At 40.9% G+C, this 20,443-nt stretch overlaps 1 protein-coding gene across 16 annotated transcripts in view; it reads left to right on the top strand.

The window, feature by feature from the left end:
* Positions 1–20,443, top strand: part of EPB41L3 (erythrocyte membrane protein band 4.1 like 3) — a 94,727-nt gene that overhangs the window by 25,328 nt on the left and 48,956 nt on the right. For all 16 annotated transcript variants that reach the window (XM_054285236.1, XM_054285233.1, XM_054285231.1 and 13 more), the window contains exons 2-3: positions 5,519–5,745; positions 10,503–10,700. In XM_054285236.1, the coding sequence (XP_054141211.1) occupies positions 5,530–5,745; positions 10,503–10,700 (414 nt within the window). In that variant the 5' untranslated portion in view covers positions 5,519–5,529. The remainder of the gene's footprint in view (positions 1–5,518; positions 5,746–10,502; positions 10,701–20,443) is intronic.

The raw sequence follows: 20,443 nt of genomic DNA, 5'->3' as shown, positions 1-20,443 counted from the left end.
CAGATGGGGTACGCAGCAGTGCCCAAAGGAGGGCTGTTGTTTCCCCCTCCCCATCCTGGGGAGGTCCAGCCCTCCCAGCTGAACCACCAGGCTCCCAAAGTCACGCTGGTGCCAGCATGAGAAAGGTGACAGGAGCATGAGGTTGGGAGGGGGCATCCAGTGGCCCTTTTTGGGGTTGTTCCCACCCATGTCCATTCAGGACACATCTACAGTTGCTTTGGCTGGTTGATGTCCACTGAAGTAACTGTAAGGCCAGGGAAGTGCCCCCTCTGTGCTCTGTGAGGCTTGCTGTTCTGCAAGGCTGCTGGCACTGGTGATGGATCAAGAAAGAGCTGGTTTTAACTCTTGGGGACCCTGTGCCAGGCGTTTGTGGCTTGGGTGCCTCCTGCTTGTGAGGGTGAAACTCATCCACATTAAAGAGGATCAACAGAAAATGATTGTTTTCCTAAAAGGGAACCCAACTGGAAAACTGGAATGAAGTGTGCTGAGGTTCAGGCAGTTTGATGAAAACAGTTTATATTTCAAGCTTAGAAGTCAGCGTTCTGGCGTGTATTCTTTTCTTGAAACATATATTGGCATTTCTGTCACTGCTCATTGCAGCAATATTGTTCTCCATATGCTCTTCTCATCAGCATCTCATCGTTATTGGATAAATATGTCTCTCATTATGCAGAAAATTATTTTTGAAGTATGGAATCATTATTTTGTTACATAATTTCCAAATTTGGACCTTTGCAAAGATTTATAACAATCTTCAAGAATTACTGTAATTAAAGGAGAACTTTCTACAAAGAGAATTAATCAGATCAAAGAAGCATTTAAATGTAAATCATTAATCCATGCATTACAGGAAATAGTTAGTGGCTATGTATAGTTCATTTAATTATACTGGGTTCAATTTTGTTTTCTCATTACATCACAATTTATTCGGAATCAATTTGCAATTTCTTGTCTAATGTGACTTCTGTTTGCTTAATATAGCTGATATTTCACTAGTATGTATTTATATATAAATAAAGATTCATTAATGACTGCAGCATTAATTAAACTGTGGGCTCTGCTGTCAATTAGCTGTGAATTTTGTTGCTCAGTGGATGCAGCACAGAAAGTCTGTGCTCTGAAAACGAGAGGTAGAGTGTCAAGTTTTTGAATGTATGAATTTATACAGTAGATTGGGGCTGTCACTTGCTGCAGGGGACCAGGTGACACAGAGGACGACATGGTTTTGGTTCCCTTATTGAAAAAATACATTGTCTAAGTCTGTAGTGAGTAATTGGTAATGGAAATGGGAATCTCTCAAGCTGCAGTAGGTTGGTAGCTGAAGGAAAGAAGACCTAGGTGTTGTGTCAGGTTTTAGGATGTAGGGATTTTGCATAAGTGGTTTGCAGGTTTTGTAATCCTTATGTAATGTCTTTGTGTAGTGTGAAGTTTGTGTATATATAAAATCATTACAGAATGCTATGTTGATTTTTTGAAGTTGTGTTTTAATACTTTAATAGTATATTATTATCTATATTCCCTTACCTGTTGTCAGCAGCACTAAAACACTGACATTTTAATATTTTACTGATATTTTTATTTTGCACTGCCGACTGTACATGCAATTTTAGCTTCAAATTTTAGTAGTCAATTAAAATAAGCTAGTTTTGGGCTTCCCCTCTCCCCCCTGCCCCTCCCTTTAATCAAAAGACTTAATTTTCATTCTTATTTTCATTCTGCAGCCAAATGTACTTTTGCCTTGGACTATCTCGTTATAGCAGCATCTGTGTTAAGTTTGGACTCAGCTAATCTTTTGGAATCTTTGAATACTGGGTTGTAAGCCAAAGTGGAGCTATCCAAGAGCACATCTGGCTTGCATAGTATTACCTCATTTGTATAAAGTAGTGCTCCCAGTTTTTCTTCATTGCCTTGTTTTCTGCTTGCTGGAAAGGGGAATTTGATACAGAGGCTGTGCTGGCAACAGAAAAAGTTTAAGGAACTTGAGTGTTTTCTTTCTTCCTGTGCTGAAGTTCACATTAGAAGTCATGGTTTTGGTACATAGCCAGTTATAGTAAATAATCAAATAAGAATAAGAAATTCCGAGTCAGCTGGGTGCTTGATAAAGGTTTAGGCACTACCAGCTATTCTGTCAGGTTTGCTGCATACAAACAAAGGCAGAGTAATATTTATGTTGGTAAATTTCTTAAGATTACTGTTATTTCTTTCAATAAGTGAAATTACCTCTTCCTAGGAGGATTGTTGTGCTACTTATAACAAATGAAATGCTGTCAGAGTTCATGTGGATAAGCAGCTGTTTGCTGAGGAAGGCAAAACAACTTATTGGTTTGCACTGAGAGAGGAATGTTATTTCCTGCCTCGTAATTTAGTATTTCCAACCCGCACTAGATGGAAGGAGATAAATCTTAACAATACTCTCATCTGAGGAGTTTGTCAGAAATGGGGTTTGCAATGTGTTTGCTTTGCTTCTATTTACACCTGTAAGAGAACAGTGTGGGAAGAACAGTATTTTGTTCTCAGTATTTGTTATTAAACCTGCTGCATGCATGGGGAAATAAAGACATTTGGAAATGGGCAGCCCTGGGTTAATTAAATCCATCTGCTGTCTGACTAATGATAGTAATATTGGATCCAGGAAATCTCTTACGCTGAAAGATTTGATAAAGCACACAAAGTTTTCTAATAAAGCACTCTTAAAGCCAGCAAGAACTCATCGAACTGGAGAGAAAACCAGTGACTCCTAGAGAGTAACTCACTATTATAAGGCTACGCTTCATGCAGGAATGTCCCAGAAGGATATAAGAACCTCATTTGTTGTTCCCTGAGATTCAAAATTATAACTGGTAGGAACAGTAAAACTTGTTTACATCTCATCCCACTTGGAGTTTTGGTTTATGGGGTTATTTTAAATGTCTGTTTCCATGCTTGCAAACAGACTGGATACAAATGTTCATTAGCTAAGAAGCTACACAGGTGCAAAAATGAGCTTTCAGAGGCGTGGTAGTGGCAGCTGAAAGTCAGAGTTTTGGTTAGTATTGGCTGGCAATCTGATCCTATAGAGAGTAATACCTCTTTCTAAAGAGATGTATCATATATCAGGTAGGATGGTTGCTGTTTATTTGCACTGCTCTAAGTAATATCAAGAGGAGGGAAAAAGTATTACAACTTATTTTGTGCTTACTCTTTGTATTGGTCATAGGCGCTCTTTCATATTGTTTGAGCAATGATTCTTGTAGCTCTAAGTTAGGTTTTGGTAGCTTCCTAATTCATGGTTTATGGAGAAGAAAACTGAACACATAGTTTGAGTTTACTGCACTAATTATTTGACTAATTTGCATTTCATGTCCTCAAGCACTTGTTCAAAACAGGGTGGGGTGGGCGGCAGCAAACTTGAGACATTTGTGGAGACCTGGGTGTTTTTAAAGCAAGGCATATATGATGAGTGCCAGATGAAGAATAGTTTATTCCATGTTGATTTGACAGATGGGTAAAGAAAAACTCTTAGAGATTAACATTGTTGTTCAATTTAATGTTTAAAGCATACAAAAAAGAATGGCTTAGGAGAATTGAACATGGAGGATGGGTTTGAGCGATCTGCATCGGAGGAACTTGTTTAGGCTTCCTTCGTAGCAAATTGAAGTCGCTCTAGTATGTGATTTATCACAGCTTAAAGCAGGAATTTAAAATAGGTCAGATGAATCCCTCTCTGAAACGTCTGTTTTTCTGCTCTGCATTTAAAGTGACCATCTCAGATATGATCAGCTGGAGTTTGATTAAATGAACACCTTTCTCACTGTTCACATTTTAAGACCCAAGTTAATTATTGCTTTTTGTAGATGCTAAGAACAATTTGTTAAATAGCACATTTCAAAAAGTGTTTTTTTATACAGTTGTGCCAGTTTGAGTGTGGAAATTTATGATGTGTTTCTAAACATGTGTGTCACATGTTAGTACCTTGAAAATGTGGCCTGAAGCATAAATCTGCCATATGTGCTTTCTAGTTCTGCTTCTCTCTCATGCTGTTTTGGCTGGCAGGGGGTGGGAGCAGGCACCCCCCTGCTCACACACAGTGCAGGAGCTGAGCACAGGCTGAATGCTGTGACTTGCTCTGCTCTGCAGAGACATGTATTCACTGGAGAGCTTAGCCTTGAAAGTGCAGAATACGCAAGTGAGTTGGAAAATAGTAATTGGCCTCGTTTATAACATTTTCTGCCAACCAATTTAGCTTATCAAACATTTAAATGAAGAAAAAGGGAAACGTTTGTACTTCCATTATGTTCTATAATAAACTTTCTTCTACTAGTAAGCATTGTAGTGTATGCTAGGAGTTCACAGTGACTTTCTAGCAGGTGAATTAGCAGATGTATATTTTGTGGAATCACCTGTAATTGCACAGTTGCCATGGCTACCAGGTTAAAGGAATCATGTCCTGATGACTAACAGAAATAGATAGCAGCAGACTGGTTTGCCTACAAGTTGCTTAGTAGCAAACTATTCAAGAATAAGTTTGTGAGGTCTGAGAACGTATGAATAACAAACATCAAAGCACACTCCCTTTGCTGAACTGACACAGTCTGCTTTTTCAAATCCTTGTTTTGATAAAAAATCACAGCATTTTTTTTAAAGTTTGAGTTTGTGAATATTTGAGAATTGGGTGCCAGCCACATATTTGCTACAAAACTATTTAATTAAAGTAGCTAAAATTTTGAATTAGTGTTGCTAATATTTTCATTTTGATTTAGTACTGGACAAAGTTAAGTACAAACATAGACTTTTCACATTCAGTGAAAGTTGTATTCCCTTCATTTGAAATCTAACATTTAGAATGACTTAATGGAAGTCTATTTTTACTTTTAGATGCTCTAGCACTTAGAGAGAAATTATAGAAATGTAGATGAACTCAAGTGGGGAGGACAGAATTGGGTTTAAGGGCAAACGTATGTTTACACTGTTGTTGGTGGACCCATTTCAGATGTTTCTAGTATTTATAGAATCATAAAATCGTTTAGGTTGGAAAAGACCTCTAAGATCATCTAGTTCAACTATTAATATATTGCTTGGAAGCATCAAAAGTACTTGAGTACATTTCTAAAAGTGAGTACAGATGTTGAGGAGCTTAAGTTCTGTTGATTTCAATGTAAAGGACAAAATATTTAATTTTTCAAGTTTCCACATGGTTTAGAAACCCAAACTCCACTGGATTTTGTTAGATTTAAGGCCCAATGTGTTGCTCTATTTCTGTGAATTATGAACTATGTATTCTCTATTTAACTGGCACATAAATCCTATGATGTCTGTGTATTACTATGTAGAATAAGATTTTTTAGCAACATATTTTTCCCTAGAGTATGGATGCAATACACTTACCTGGTATTTTGCACCAGGTAAGCTTTCCTAGGGATCCTGGTTGGGCCAGTGTGATAGGAACTTAAGTTTTAAAGGCTGAGGATATTGAGAGTAAAACCATCTGATCTTTCACATCCATGAGATTGTACTCAGTACTGCTCACCCTGTCTTGCAGAATAACCAACCATGACTACAGAATCGGGATCAGACTCCGAGTCCAAGGATAAAGAGCAGGATCAGGAGGAGAGCCCTGCTCAGGAAGGGGCGGCAGAGACCCAGCCTCAGGAGCAGCAGCCACAGCAGCCTCAGCAGCAGCAGCAGCAGCCGAGTGAGGAGCAGCAGACCGCGCTCGAGCAGTTCTCGGCCGTGGCAGCGCACAGCACGCCCGTCAGAAAGGAGCAGGTAAGGCAGCCACGTACGCACCCTCACTGCACGCCACTGGCTGAGTGCCCACCTACTGCTCCCAGGGGATAACCAGCCTGGCAGTGTGGAGCGCAAATGCACGTTCAGATACGCGTGGAAGGGCGTTTGATGCGATGCTGTAGGTCTGGGCTGGTTGGTCTTGCGCGTTTAAAGGAAAACGGTTGTCACGCAGAATGTTTTCAAATTCACAGCAGCTATTTCTGCCCCCAGTGCTTAAACAGGAGGGCAGTCTCATTAACTAAGCAGGAAACATCTTTGACCTTGTGTTTGCATTAGATAGCAAACAGTGTCAGTTTTTATGAAGCTGAAAATGTTTTCAGAGTTCATTTCTTTTGACACCTGCTGAACACTGATTTCATGCTTGCTTGTCTGATGGGTGAGCCATGAAGAAGCTGTGGTCCCTTAAGTTTCTCGTGGGTCTGAAATGACTGCATTATAATTACTTGAGCTATTCATGTAATAGGTTTCAGAAGAGCTATTGCGTGCTTTTCCATTTAGTTCATTGTTGCACTTATTAAATTTCCAGAAGCTGCTTTCTTCTTTCCGTTAATAATTTCCAGTCAATAGGATTAACAGACATTTTTCTTCATGGGTAAGTGACACACAATTAATGAGGTACCTGCAAATCTCTTCCTTTAGCTTCGTAAGGTTATGACCCTCATCTGATTACATTTACCTTTGGAGAGTGGAATAAGCCAGTCTAGCTCCTCCTCTTCTCCATCCTTTTAAAAAATCTGTTTGAACTGGGTTCCTGTTCTTTACCTGGTTGGGGTAGACAATGCTGGCAAAGCAATTTTCATCTCTCAAATAGATCAGAAGTTTCCTGAGATTAGTTTGGGGAAAAGAAGCAAAGCTTCTCCAAAAGAGGTAGGTGTTGAATAAACTGGTCATTGATTAAAAGCGTAATTCTATCAGTCTTTGGCATAAGTATTATTATTTATATGGATGTTTTTCCAGACATCTTCAGTGATCTTTCCACTTCAAGCTTCTTTCCACGTTAAAAATGTAAAACAAATAAACAACAGCAACAGCAAGAAAAAAAAACTCCAAACAACAAAATAAGCCCAACTCCAAAATAACCCACACACACAATAAAAAGCCCAAACTAATTTAGACACCAAGCCTGTCCATGTGTGTTTAGAGGTGTGGGGTGCTCTGCATGATCCCCTTCTTTCCCAAAGATCACCAGTGAGCTGCTTTCTGTAGAAGGCAAGATAGAAGAACTGGGTTAGTGAAAGGGATATGTGACACCTTCCTGCTGAGATTACCAGACTGAATCCAAATGTCCATGCTGTAAGCAGACTGCCAAATCCAACTGCACGGATCAGCCCAGTGTATTTCATAGTGCATTAAGTGTCTGCATCTCAGGAAAGGAACATTTAAATGCAGCACTAAGAGACAAAGCTGTTTGCAATAGTGTCATTAAAAAGCCAAAAACTGAAAGATCTTATTCTCCCTCTTACTGTCCATAATCCCAGTGAGAGATTGTATTTTTGCTCTTACTTGTATGAGAGAACCTTGGGAAGGAAGATTTAAGTTACCAGTCCATGACAGTAACTTTTCTTTGTCATCCTATGCCCATAAAACCCCCCAACATTTTAATGTAGGTGAATAGCCTTTTCATATTGAGATTAACAGGATTAGAAAAATGAGTCCTTCCTATCAAGTGTAATAATGCAACCTCACTTTCTGTCTGCCTTCCTGTCTCTTTGACAAAGAAAAGGTGGCATCACACAAGGTTGAGCACCGAAGTTTCTGAGTAACTGCCATAAGTAAATGGGATTCATGTGTTTTGCAAGTGTTGCAACATCGCTTCATACCCCAGTGAGAAGCTGCAGAGCTAAAGATCCAAGATCTTTATTGCTGAATCCCCTGAATCCAGAGGCATCCTTTGAGAGGAGGTCCAGATTTAGAAGGGCTTGAACATAGTGTGTCATACATGAGAGAGATTATGCTCAAAAAATGCAAACCCTGAAGCAACTTGTGCTGCATTAGAATTTTGTCCATAGTACTTTAAAAATACTGCAAAAACTGGACACAGAAACTAAAAAAAAAAAAAACAACAACAAAACCAACCAAACAAACAAACAGTGCAGAAATACCTTGGAGAAGAATTTAGGAGAAAATGAATCCATGCTTGCAGAGTGAAAAATAATTCACTGTGTACATGGGTCTTTCACTGGCCATTTTTTTTTCCTGGATTCCAGGATGTCAGGTTTCTTTAGGAAGAAGAGACTTAATACAGTCTGAAAGTACCTCAATGCCTGAACATGTCAGCATAGTTTGGGGGAATTTTCTCTAATAGCTCTTGGCATGTTTTGTTCTCCAGAAAAATGAGAGGAAAACCTTTTGTATGATTTTAACCTAGACACATCCCCCTGATCTTAATGTAGATGGGAACCTTAACAAACAAAATAACCTCAGTAATATTTTTTAATATTTATAAATAAGCAAAACTCTGCAGTAGTCCTGATCTACTGACTGTCTTTATGAAGGAAAATAATGACTAGTCCATTTGGTTTCACATAAATTGCTTGCAGGCTGAGTATGGTTCTAAGGTTTAAATGGATGAGGGGTGTCCTTGTGTATTTTTTTCTCAAGCAGCTTTTCTGTTTTCTTGAAAGAGATTAGTTCCATGCTGGGGTATTTTGTTGGTTGTTTTTTGTTGGAGCACAGGGCTAACCCTCACATGAGAGATGTAATAAGCCAGTGGGTAAGACAGTGCATTTTTCCCCATCACTGGAATTAATTTTTTTACCAACATATATGCATGTGCACCTTTTCTGGCAGATTTCTTTTGACAAAACATACAGAAATCATCACAGCCCCTCTTCCCACCAGCAGCAATGCAGTTTTGCACAGGGGCCCAAGCAGGAGGCATCTTCAGTGTTGTTTTTTCTCCTTGCACAAGGCTGGACCAATTGCCAGCTGGCTGCAGATGTGGTAGAAGGCTCGCTGGCCTCCAGCCTTGCTGTGGTCCCGGGGGGTCTCTCCCTCTTCAGCACAGCTGCTGTGAGTGTTGAATGCTCAGCAAACAGCTGATCCACTTGCCTACACTGTGCCTTCTTGTCCCACCAGTTTTCAAGGTATGTGAGGACCTTGACGTCCAGGTACAGAGCTGGTGTCCAGCTGCTGGAAGGAGAAATTCCTCTTGTGCTGGAGCCAGATGGGGGAAGAGATGGCTGATGCAAGGCTGCTCCTGAGGAAGAACATTCATGGCCCAGGAGATGCAATAGCTTTTGAAAGCAACTCTTGCCTTTTTATCTTTTAAGCCCACTCTTTTCCAGTTTCCCATCCAGGAATGCCCAGGAGGCCATTGCTGTGTCCTCCTTGCAGGTAGAGGAGGACTGTGAGGTCTTGCTATACCTCTTTGTAATTTGTGGGCTTTGGTGGCAGCTAACACTGTAGGGATCACAGCCAGCTCCAAATTGTCCTTTCCCCCACTGTCAGGAGGAACTTAAAGCTTTTTTCTATGAAATCACTCAGGGACAGTACCCTGTGATTAGAGGTACAATGTTGTTTCAGGTTATATGATGCAACATTGTTCTGGTCTCAAAGCAGCTTAGAGCCTTTGGATGGATTTGCTCCATTCTCATGAAGGTTTATTATATACAATGAATGGAAACAGACTTGCAGGATTAATTTACAATATATTTCCACTAATGCTTGTTGCTTATTACACTGAAATAATTCAGAGCCAGAGCAGGTTGGGTTTTTTTGCCTTGTAGTGAGATAACAGAAAGATGTTTTTATTTAACTTGAGCTTTAGCTAAGGTATTACTGCACTCCTGTTGAGGTTTTGTTTGGAGTCTACCAGGGATATAACTGATGAGAAGGGTAATGACTGCAGCACAGTGCTGTTGCTAGGAAGGGTGAAATGCTGTAGAGCTGTTCTGGCTTTCATCTAGAGCTGTGGAGAGGACTGGGGGCTGAGCTGCATCACGGGAAATTCAAATGGCCTGACCCTCAGATAAACCCGAGCAAAAGCAGCCAGGGTCGTTTACTTCTTGCCCCTCTTCCAAATAGCACCTCCTTCTCTCCAGCTTTGGGACACTTACTGGGCATCAGGAGAGAGCAAAACTCATCCTCTCATCCTGTATGTTTAGCCAGCTGGCTGCACATTAAAGTTGTTTGGCCCCTCACTTCTGTCGTGTTTTCTTAACCCTTTGCTTGTGTGCTTGAGGAGCCTTTCACTCTCTCAGGGATGTCAGCAGCCCCTTATGAATTCACACTGTTCAGGGGGGATCCATGCTCTCATTCAGGGACTGTTTTGCCACTGACAGCAAAATTAGTGCAAACTTGATGGTGTTTTTCTATTCATATGACACCATGGAAACATCGTATTATTTAACAGGTACAGGACTTCAGAGTATTATCAGGAAGGTGTAGGAGTATCTGTTCATCAACAAAATTTTCTGATTACTCAGTGCTTCCAAAATGCCAAAAAACAAGTACAGGAAGTGGGATTTTGTACCTGTGGGAAAAGCAGAAGCCTTAAAATATTTTCATGAATGCCCCTCCTTCGTGGGCATTTCTGTACATTTTGGAGGGAGAAGGGAGGGCTGGAAGGAATATGGGAAATCTTTTCAGTAAAGACTCTCTCCTGCACCAGTGGCTTTCTTGTCCAAGCTCCCAAAAAAGGCTCACTTAAATGCTTGGGTGCAGCATGTACAGTGAATTGGAGGGCATGATTGGTTTATCTTATTTCAAAAACCATCTTTCTTTTCTCTTTATAGGCTACAGAGAAAGAACAGGAGTTTGCTGCTGCGAGTGCAAAACAGTTGGAATATCAGCAGCTAGAGGACGACAAGCTCTCTCAAAAATCTTCATCTAGCAAACTTTCCAAGTCTCCTCTAAAGATCGTCAAGAAACCGAAAAATATGCAATGCAAAGTGACGCTCCTGGATGGATCGGAGTATGCCTGTGAAGTAGAGGTAAAGGGCTTTTTGTCACCTTTTTTTTTCATCCTGTCAGGAGATAAATGGTGAACATTGTATTTCTAATTTAACAAAAAGGATGAATGGCATGGTATTTCACCAGTGCCAAGCACAGAGAAACTTTCATTGTTTTCTCTGGAGGTTGTTGGAGATGGTGCACAGATTTGTGCTAGGTGAGGGATTCTGAGCACTCCCTGAAACAGCCAGAGACTGTGGATTAATTTTCTGTTGTAAAAGCCACAGCAGAATGCAGAAAACAAAGTATGGGCAACAAAGCCCATAAACAAATAAGGATTTTGATCTCACTGGGCTTTTCTTTTCCTTGGTACTTCACTGAGTTGAGTCTTCCATTGAGTCATTGTCCATACAGAAATTCTGACTATTGTGAGATTACTGTGGGTATGAGAGACACCCTGGGCAAGTGGGGAAAATGTCAAGTGCAAATAGCAGTGAGAATGGAGAGTTTTGTGTGCTTTTCCATGATGTCTGTGAATCATAACTGTAATTGAATGTTACTGGCAAAAAGATGCTGTGATTTTTCTGCAAGGAATCTTGCCTTCCCTGCTGGGACTCTGAGAGGAACCTACTTTTGGGAGGGATGATCTTTGCTGTCACTCTAAAAGCCAGTCTGTGCCTGTGGGCAGACCCATGCTAAGAGGATGCCTTCAACTCCAGAAGGCCCCAGAAAAGCAAAAAGTGAGCACATTTAGCATCTCAGAGTAAGCATGAGAAAATTCAGAATCTCAGGGTGGACCCTTTCTCCATTCAGTCATTGTCATCAAGGTGATTTTTGGGCAGTGGACCAGCCTGTCCCGTCTTAGGTCAGAAGGTCATGAACACAAGACAAGGCTGAGCCTGACCAAGCAGTGGCTGAAGGGGAAGGATGAGTCTTGGGGGGCCTGGCTAAGTCAGCCATCCTTTGGGTAATTGCTGAATTCCATGGAGAAGAAAATCCACCTGGGGCAAACAGGAGAGTATGAAGGCAGGGATGAAATAGTCTGCAGGCTTGAAAGGGAAATCCACAGGAGCATGGGGAAGGAGAAAGGATGGAGAAAAGGAGTACCTGACTGGGAGCCAAATCTTTGGCATCTTTACAATCACATTGTGCACAGCCCCCTTGTCCTTCAACTGCTCTCATTTTAGGGGCTTTGGAGAGTTGCAGGTGAGGAAAAACCTTATTGGTTTATAGTTAACCCTAGCATTACAGTTTGGGTCAAATGTTGTCATGCTAGGAGTGAGCTGCAAACAGAAGCTGTTATTTTACTACTCTTACAGCAAATTAGCTGTCCATGTGGCTGAGTATCTTTTAATTTCACTGGCCAAGTCCCATGCTGTTTCCTTCAGCCTAGGACTGGCTATCTGGACACGTCCTTTGTGACTATTAAATGGTCATTTCTTGACCTGCAGTCTCAGTCTTGTCACTCAAGGATAGTGTGGGAGCCATTAAGCTGGAGGAATGACTCATACTGGCTTTGATGGAAAGAGTCAACTCATTTCAGCTTTTGACACTTGCTTGTAAAATGTGAGTCACTTTTTGGAATACAATCAAGCAAATCTTACCAAATAAGATTTGTATGGAAATCTTGTCTAGCAGGCTGAGCTTTATCAGAATCTAAGATGGAGCAGAAAGGGAGATTTGTTATGTTAGATTTCCACTTATGCAAAAAAATGCTGTGAATAATACTTTTTATAAGAAGTTTCACTCTTTCACTACTTGAGTTCTCTTGAAGCATAAAAATACTGGCATATGGAAGCCGTCCTGTTTTATTGCTTGTCAAATTTCTCCTTCTGCTTTGCAAGTTCTGAATAGCTCTTGAATAATGTCCAATATAAGTTTTGTATGATTTTTTTTTCTACTCACATTGCTGAAATATTTTCAAGTTGTATTGACTGTCATCAGTAATCATTTTATCTGCTTCTAAGATGATCAGGCTTCCCAGGCAGAATGTAATACTGATGAGGAGAGATCTCCTAAAAGGATGCCTTTAAAATGATGAAGCTGTAAGGCTATGATGATGAGTAGACCATGGGGTACATTGAAACAAAAATTAGTTAGGAGGAACAAATATTTCAGGGAATGAGTGCAAATGGGATGGTGATACACCTTACATGCCCGAAACAGTGTGATTCAGACTTTGCATCTGTATTGATGATACAACTGCAGGTGCTTCTGTGGCACAGCCCACTCTAGCCCATGGCAATTCTTGGTAGATCCAAAGGAAGTCTGTTTCCTACATGCATAAAGTTTAGCTACAGCAAAAGAGTGCTGAGTGCAGCCAAGACAAATGATGTGACCTTCACTGTGCTTTTTCTCCAGAGGAGTAAAAAAGTATTCACAAAGGGAGTTAGTAGGGCAGGAAAGCTGAGGGTCAGTCTCAGGAGACATCTCAGGAAGTTGTGTAGGAGGCCGAAGTTCTACAGAAGTTTTGGGTAATAAAGTTCTGTGTCAGTAACAAAAACTCAGTGCTGCAGCATGAGAAACAATCCATCATATTTCAGAAAAATGCTATCATATTTTAAGGATCACCTTCAAGTGAACTCACTGTATCAGTTTAAATGGGGGGGAAATGTATATATGCACAAGCATAAACACATACTGATATATATATATACATATATATATATATATATGTGTGTGTCTGTGTGTCTGTGTGTGTGTATGCATGTATGTATGTATGTATGTGTGTTATTCTCTGTCAGCAGCACACAAAGCCATGAAGCTTTACAGAATCACAGAATATTATGAGTTGGAAGGAACCCAAAAGGATCATTAAGTCCAGCTCCTAAGTGAATGGCCAATACAGGGATTGAACCTACTTCCTTGGTGTTATTATCACCATGCTGTAAACAAGTGAGCTAATCTCAGTTCTTTCTTATATATATAAAAAATATAAAGTATAGTAAGGCACCCAACAAATTATGGAGGTCAGTAAATACCCCAAGACTAATTCTTTAAAAGAAAAGGGAGAGGGACAGACAACATGGCAATCAGATATTTAATACTTCCATTCCTTGTGTTCAACCCACATAACTGCATCTTTCAGAGTGACAGTGACCCAAGGTAGGGATGCGACAATTTTTAAATGTGAGTCAGAAATGTCACCCTGTGTTGTCAACTCCTTTCTTTCTGCTCTGTGTGTATCATGCTTCTACCTACTGAAGGCTCAAAGCAATGTAATCTGGAAGGACCAGAAACTTAGAAACCTAATTTTGAGCTAGAATAATAGCTCTGTCAGTGAATCTTGATTTGGATGCAGGCCAGGTATTTATCTCTCCAGAATTGCATTCCCTAGTCTGGGAGTTGGGGATCATTATAGAATCCATCAGTTACTCTATAAAGTGCTTTGCAAATGACAAATGCTTTTTATGTATGTTAAATATTAATGTAATTTAAAGGAGTTTATTGCTCTCCAGTAGAGCGCAACCTGCAACTTATCAATTATGTGTTCATCCCACTAATGACCTGGCAGCCGACGTGGCACGTACGCACAGATTGAGACACTTCTGAGGCAAGTTTGGTTAATCCATTATGCCCTTGCTGCCCTTTGTTTCAGAAGCCCCTCTTTCTTATTCCATTTTTAATGCTGAACATTTTCACTGTCTGCTGCTATATCTTTCAATCTCTCTCACATTCAGGACTTTGCATTTGTGACACTGGGGGTTTTTTCATGTTGTATGAGATGTATGAGGGAAAGTGTAGTGGAGCCAACTTCAAAGCTGAGGTTAACAGGGGGTCATCTAATGTAGTCTCCATTCAGTGAAAGAATCTTAAGCAAATACCAGGTAAAAGCTTTCCCTTGAGGCCCTGCAGTGTTGCTGCCTGTGTGCTCTATCTGTCCTGACCCAGAAAGTCTTTCATGCAGTAACACGTTACAAGCCAAAACCAGGTTAAGGAGGTAACCCAACCTGTTCATTCATCCTCCTCCAAAACCATAAACCACCAGTGTCACCATCTGTGCCCCCAGTGCTGCTCTTGTCAGAAGCCTGCAGATGGTAGTGGCAGCCATATTTCAGAGCAGGGTTTCCTTTCCAAGGTGGGATGGCCACCTGATGGTGCTTCCCCTCCCCAGGGAAAGCTGTTGGCTTTTGGGAAAGAGGTATTTGTACATTGACATTGTCCCCAGTCTGCCAAGACAAACAGCCTCAGGGCAGCTGTCTGTTTCTCCCATGTCACGAAGAACCTGGGGATTTCTGAGGGGCGTTGGATCACAGGAGTCAATGCAGTCCATTCAGAGGGACAAAGCCTGGTGGTTTCCACCAGATGTTCACCGCTGCTGGCAGTGGTTCTCCTTGGGTTGTTCATTGTGTTCTCCCAACCAGCATCATGCTCAGAAATGTTGATTGTCAAAGCATCCAAGGCCAGAGCTGTGGCCAAAACTGCATTTCAAATTGTCTCTTTTAAGCAAGCTAGACTTATGCTTTGCATTCATTGCTTTGAAGAGCTAAGGAGAAAGCAAGATCCAAGACTGCAAATTAATTTCAGATAACCTAAAAAAGGCAATGAACGCACTAGTTCAAGTTTTTCCTAAGATTCAAGAAAACAAGCAAAAATGACTTATTTCTGGGTTTCTTCAGCTTTAAGTAGGAGCTTTCAAATGCTGTAGTACAATATGTTTCTTCTAGTATTTATTTCCCTTTTTGTCCATATCTGCCCCATCTCAATTTTCTGTTATCTAGACCACTGCATTTTAATTAAAAGATGCAAGTGGAACAAGCTGTCATGCTCTCCATTACACATAGCCTAATTTAAAGTGTCTTCCTAAAACAAGTCGGAATTTGTCTTTGTTGCTGCTCTAAATATATACATGCTGTCACTCACAATGTGAGGGCAGAAAGCTGTAACATAATCTGTCTAAATAAATGGTAAAATAATTAGATTTCATTTTGAAAGGCTCAGCTGTCTGAGGCCATTGGTAATTTATACTCTTTCGTCATTCCTGTACCACTCAGACTTTCTTATCATGCAGGCCACCAGTGAATGCAAACAAATATTTCCATGGCAGCCTGTCTGTGGCATCTCTGCAGCCCTACATCAAACAGCAAATTGACGTAGGATCCAGATAAGCTGCACAACACATGGAGAAACAACAACTCAAAAAGTATTACTGTTAACCCCACTTCTGAGTGAGTGGGGGTCAGCTGAGGTGGGAAGGGACTAGTAAAAATACACTGTAGATGGGTATTTTTAACTCCAGTTTTCTCAGTCACGCAACTTGGGCAGTGGTTCGGTGTCCCATGCTGTAGCCACTGTTACACCTTTGTAATGAACTCCTGGTGACTTCATCCCTGGTGGAGACCCCACTTTCTTAATGGATTTCCCCACATCCTCAGGTGACATCAGAGTAGCATGATTGAGTTTAAATAGCAAGAAGTTTTCTTTTCATACATTTGAAACCAGGACTTGTAACATGGACCAAGGCAGACTGGAGTGAACTGTTCCCTTTCTGCCCTACAAAAGTATGGGCTGATAATCCTTTTTGAAGACAAAATGGACATGAAATAAATGGATTCTCTAATAGTTGAAGTATTGCTTCTCGCATTAATTTCTCATTTTCCTGTTAAAAAGTGTGACTACAAGCTTGTCTTAGGACAGGCTTGAAGGGTTGAGAACAAGCAGAATTATTTCTGCACTGCCACTTCTGCCAGCAAAGAAGGAGAGCAGTGGCTGCCTGTGCTGCTTTTCCTGACCTGCAAGACTCCCTCTGGAGGAAAAATCCTCCTGTGTTTCTGTATGATAGAGGGGGACTGCATGGCCCTGTGGTCCCCTCCCCACACAGTCCCAGTTAGCCCTTCCCTGGGAGTTTCCGTGTGTGGACCTGCCAGCTGCTTTTTCACAGGGAGTTTAATAACATCAAATTTCTCCTTGGTTTTGAGGTAGGTTTTAAGGTCAGGAAGGAAACCTTGTAATAAGATGCACTCTGCATTCTGAAGGATACAGTTTCGGTTACCCCCTGCACATTTTAATTGTTTAATGAATTCCACGCAGTCTCTTGCAAATGGCTTTACATGTGAAACTGATTATTGAATGCAAGAGGAGTTTTTTAAATAAGTCTTTTCCTTTTGACCTACTCATTGCTTACACTTCACTTAATTTAATATGAAGACCTTTGTTTTGGGTCTTGTTTCTTCCCCAGGATATGTTTCAGTAAAAGTGGCTGGGTTGAGAGGCATCGTCGCTGTTACACAGCATGTTTTCTGTTCCCAGACCCTCTAATTAGGGCTGACTCGGATTAGCCAGGGGATTCACTTAAGATCTATGTTACCTGACACATGTCAGTAGGAGTCTGAGTATTGCCTGAATATGTTTCAGCTGAATAAAGTTAATAAACAGTTCTTCTGACTTGCTTTTTCCAAATACTGTAGGTCTTTTTTTTATGAGTTAAAATAATTGTCAATTCAAGAAGCATAATGATCTGGAAATCAGCACCAGTGTCATAATGATCTCAATAATCAACTGTGAGGCTGAGAAGAGAAAGGGTTTTTTCCTTCAGTTTGGTAATTAAAACAAAAATAAAAATGTTTGGGCTCCCTTTTAGTGATTATGATTATTATTCTTATTTCACTGAAGCTAAAGAAGTCTAAATCAAAACAAGTCAGGTTGAGCTAAGCCTTTTCAAAATTCCACAAGGCAGAGGAAGTGGGGCTGAAGAATTTCTGCCTTGCCAGGGCAGGCTCAGGTCCCCCCACAGCTTCCTGTGGCTGGGAACATCTGGGCTGTGTGTTATTCAGGGGGAAGGTCTCTTATAACCTTGGCAGGCAGACACCTAAACCACTAGATAGATATTTTCTCCAGTTCACATGCAAGTATTTTAGAGACTGAATGAGGAACCAATTAAATTAAATTAAAACTAAGTCACTCCTTTAGATGTACCAAGTGGACAGCAGGTGCAACCTTAAATTGCACATTTTGGCACAGCAGAGGACATGGTCACAGTCAAATGCCAGAAGCTTAACAGAAAAAAAGACTTGTACACATTTTCTCCAGATCTACATTTTCTACATCTAATCCTCTTAACTAGTGCCTTTTGTTAATAGTTTCTGAAAATTATTTGTGCAGTGAAATGCTGAGTTTATCAGGCAAAAATACTCATTTTGATACCTTGGAGGTGCCAGCCATTTTTCATTACATTGAAAACTATTGTGAGCAGTCCACCTACATTGACAAATACTTTTAGCTGCTCTGAAACTGCATATATTTTGGGAATAAATGGTTAGCTGAAAACTTTCTACTGAAATAGTCTCTTGTTCCCTCCCCTTGGGGAAGCAGCTGGACACAAGCCAGGCAACAGGAGCTTGTTCTCCATCTGGCAAAGTTTTTGAAAACTAGGTTTGATCATGCACACTCAAACTGAGGTACTGCAAGGTTCCTTGCTGGTTAATCTGTTTGCAAGAGCCCAGGAGAGGATGATCTTCCACCTGCCTTTCACTCCAGACTGAGAGATGTCTGTTGGCTCCAGGGGTCCTGTCCTTGGCACCATCCTTGCTGATGGCCTCGCCAGGGTAAGACTGCATCAGACCCTTCATGTTTGTCTTCTCCAGGCTTATTGCCTGGGCTGGTCTTGGCCCCAGAGAGCCTCCAGCTTCTTACTGGAGTGCCTTGTGCAGCCAGCACCCAACCTCTGCATGTATTTTTTAATGACTGCTGGAATATAAATAAAAAAGAGTGGATGACAGGCTTTGTCTTTTCCCTTTTCCAAATGGACACTCAAAGCCTTCTGCTGTTTCTGTACAATGTGTACATTCCTCTACCTCATGCCCAACCAACACAGAAGTTGCTGATTTTCATGTCATTGCCCAGTCACGCTCCTGCCAAGCCTCCCTGCATTTTGTCGTGTTTCCTGCTCTGTTTCTGTGTCAATGAAGTGCCTGCTGCTTGTTCCAGTCCCAACTGAGCTGTCTAAATTCATCAACTCTAGTTGCTCCAATTTATAGGTGCTCTCCCCACGTTTACACTTAGAGTTGCCGTTTCCAGACCCAAACTAAGTAAATCTTCACTATATTATCATCCTCTAAATGTATTACCATGTCAAAGAAAATCTTAATGCCTCATACGGGTGATTATTTTTTTTCCAGCTGAGCCACGTGCAACACTGCTCTGCTTTTATGTTTTCTCATCCTTGTCTGTTGATACAGTGAACAGAACATCATAGACAGGACTGGGTGGTGAAGTATCTGCTTGCAAAGCAAAGTGTTGATAGGCAGCAAGGTCTGTCTCTCATGGTTTATCTCACTCTGGCAGAAATGGTTGTGATCTGAAGTGGATAAATCTTGGATGTAGCTTGAGAACAGGATTTGTTAGTTTTCATGAAAACCCCAGGATTGATGGTGCAATACCATCTCAAGTACCCCAAATCTAAAAGCATGATCATCCTGCTCCCTCTTCTGCCTCAAGCAGTTTTCTTTCTCTGCAGTGTATTTTTTTTTTCACTCCAGGCTGGCAATGTAGGTCAGAGAGAGCTCTGTGGCTTTTAAATTCATATGGCAAGATTACTCTGTAAATCGGACTGTGTTGACAGTAGAGCTTTTTCAGCTGAAAATAAACAAACTGTTTATGGGGGTTTTTTTGTCAATATATGCCAAGGACTATTTATATCTCAGGTAGTGATTGGTTCCCCTTGATATGTTGGTACTAGGCTTGTGCACAGTTAGTTAGCACGTGAGATGAGGAGAGATGAGTGTTTGCTGAGTTTATCCAAGTATAGGTAGAATAAGGAAAATATTTATAGCCACTGCTGGAAAGCTTCAGCTGCTGCATGAATCCCAAGGGACCTGCCTGAGTTACTGCAGAGTGTCTTGCAGGAGGCTGTAGGGCAATCAGGAGGCATTAAGCCAATGGATCAGCTGCATGTCTAGCTAAAATCCTAGCCCAAACAATCTGTGCTCTTAAGAAAGCTGAGTGAGGGGGTTACTTTCTCTGCTGAAAGGCCTTCATAAATGGAATACTGTTTATTATTTTATGTCACGATTTAGCAAATGTGTAAAGCTAATAAATGTGCTGAGAACAGAACTTCTAATTGAGAAATTGTGTAGACTGTTTTTATATTCATTTAATCAGAGGGTAGTGCTCATAAGCTGGTAGCAGACCTCAGTTTATACAGTATGCAGTCTGTTGATGCACTTGGGATGCATTTGATAATCATCACATTTGACAGGTATTTCTGTAGCCATTGTGCACGTGCAGACATGGCTCTCACACTTCCAGATCCAAAAACATGCTCCAGACTGTTTATTTTTTATCGAGTGCCCCCAGCACGGTTGCATTGTCGTGAAAGGAGTGCTCACTGTTTTCCCAAGGATGCAAACTGTGTGGAGCACCCATCAGTACACTTAGAGATTGTGTGGTGCCAGTGCTGGTGTGATCTCTGCTGCTGAGGTAGAAGGCAAAAACCCTAATTTGGTTTGATGCCAGAATCAGGACTAGGTCACCAATCTTCTTACTGGGATTTAGCAGTCCCCTGGGTTTTTTTAGATTAGTGCTGGCTGTTTAGGATTGCCAGCTCAAATGGCATTAAAGAAGGTTGCCCCTGATAAAAACTATGTCATATTATACAATGTCATTGACATTTGCTGCAGGTATTTAATGGTAGCATAGGCAGTGTTACATATTTATCTGTTGATCTAAATGCTTGGTTAGCAGTCGACAGAAAAGGTTATTTTCAGGAATGGTAATACATTTCAATGTGGTGTACTACAATAAATATCAACAAGATGCTGAATTATAGTACTACCATCATGGGGGA

The sequence above is a fragment of the Melozone crissalis genome, unplaced genomic scaffold (genome assembly GCF_028551555.1).
Source record: "Melozone crissalis strain CALT ecotype California unplaced genomic scaffold, PUWL_Pcris_2 ptg000042l_1, whole genome shotgun sequence".
Taxonomy (NCBI): domain Eukaryota; kingdom Metazoa; phylum Chordata; class Aves; order Passeriformes; family Passerellidae; genus Melozone; species Melozone crissalis.
The sequence above is the reverse complement of the archived record's forward strand: the minus strand, read 5'-3'. Positions and strand labels throughout refer to the sequence as shown.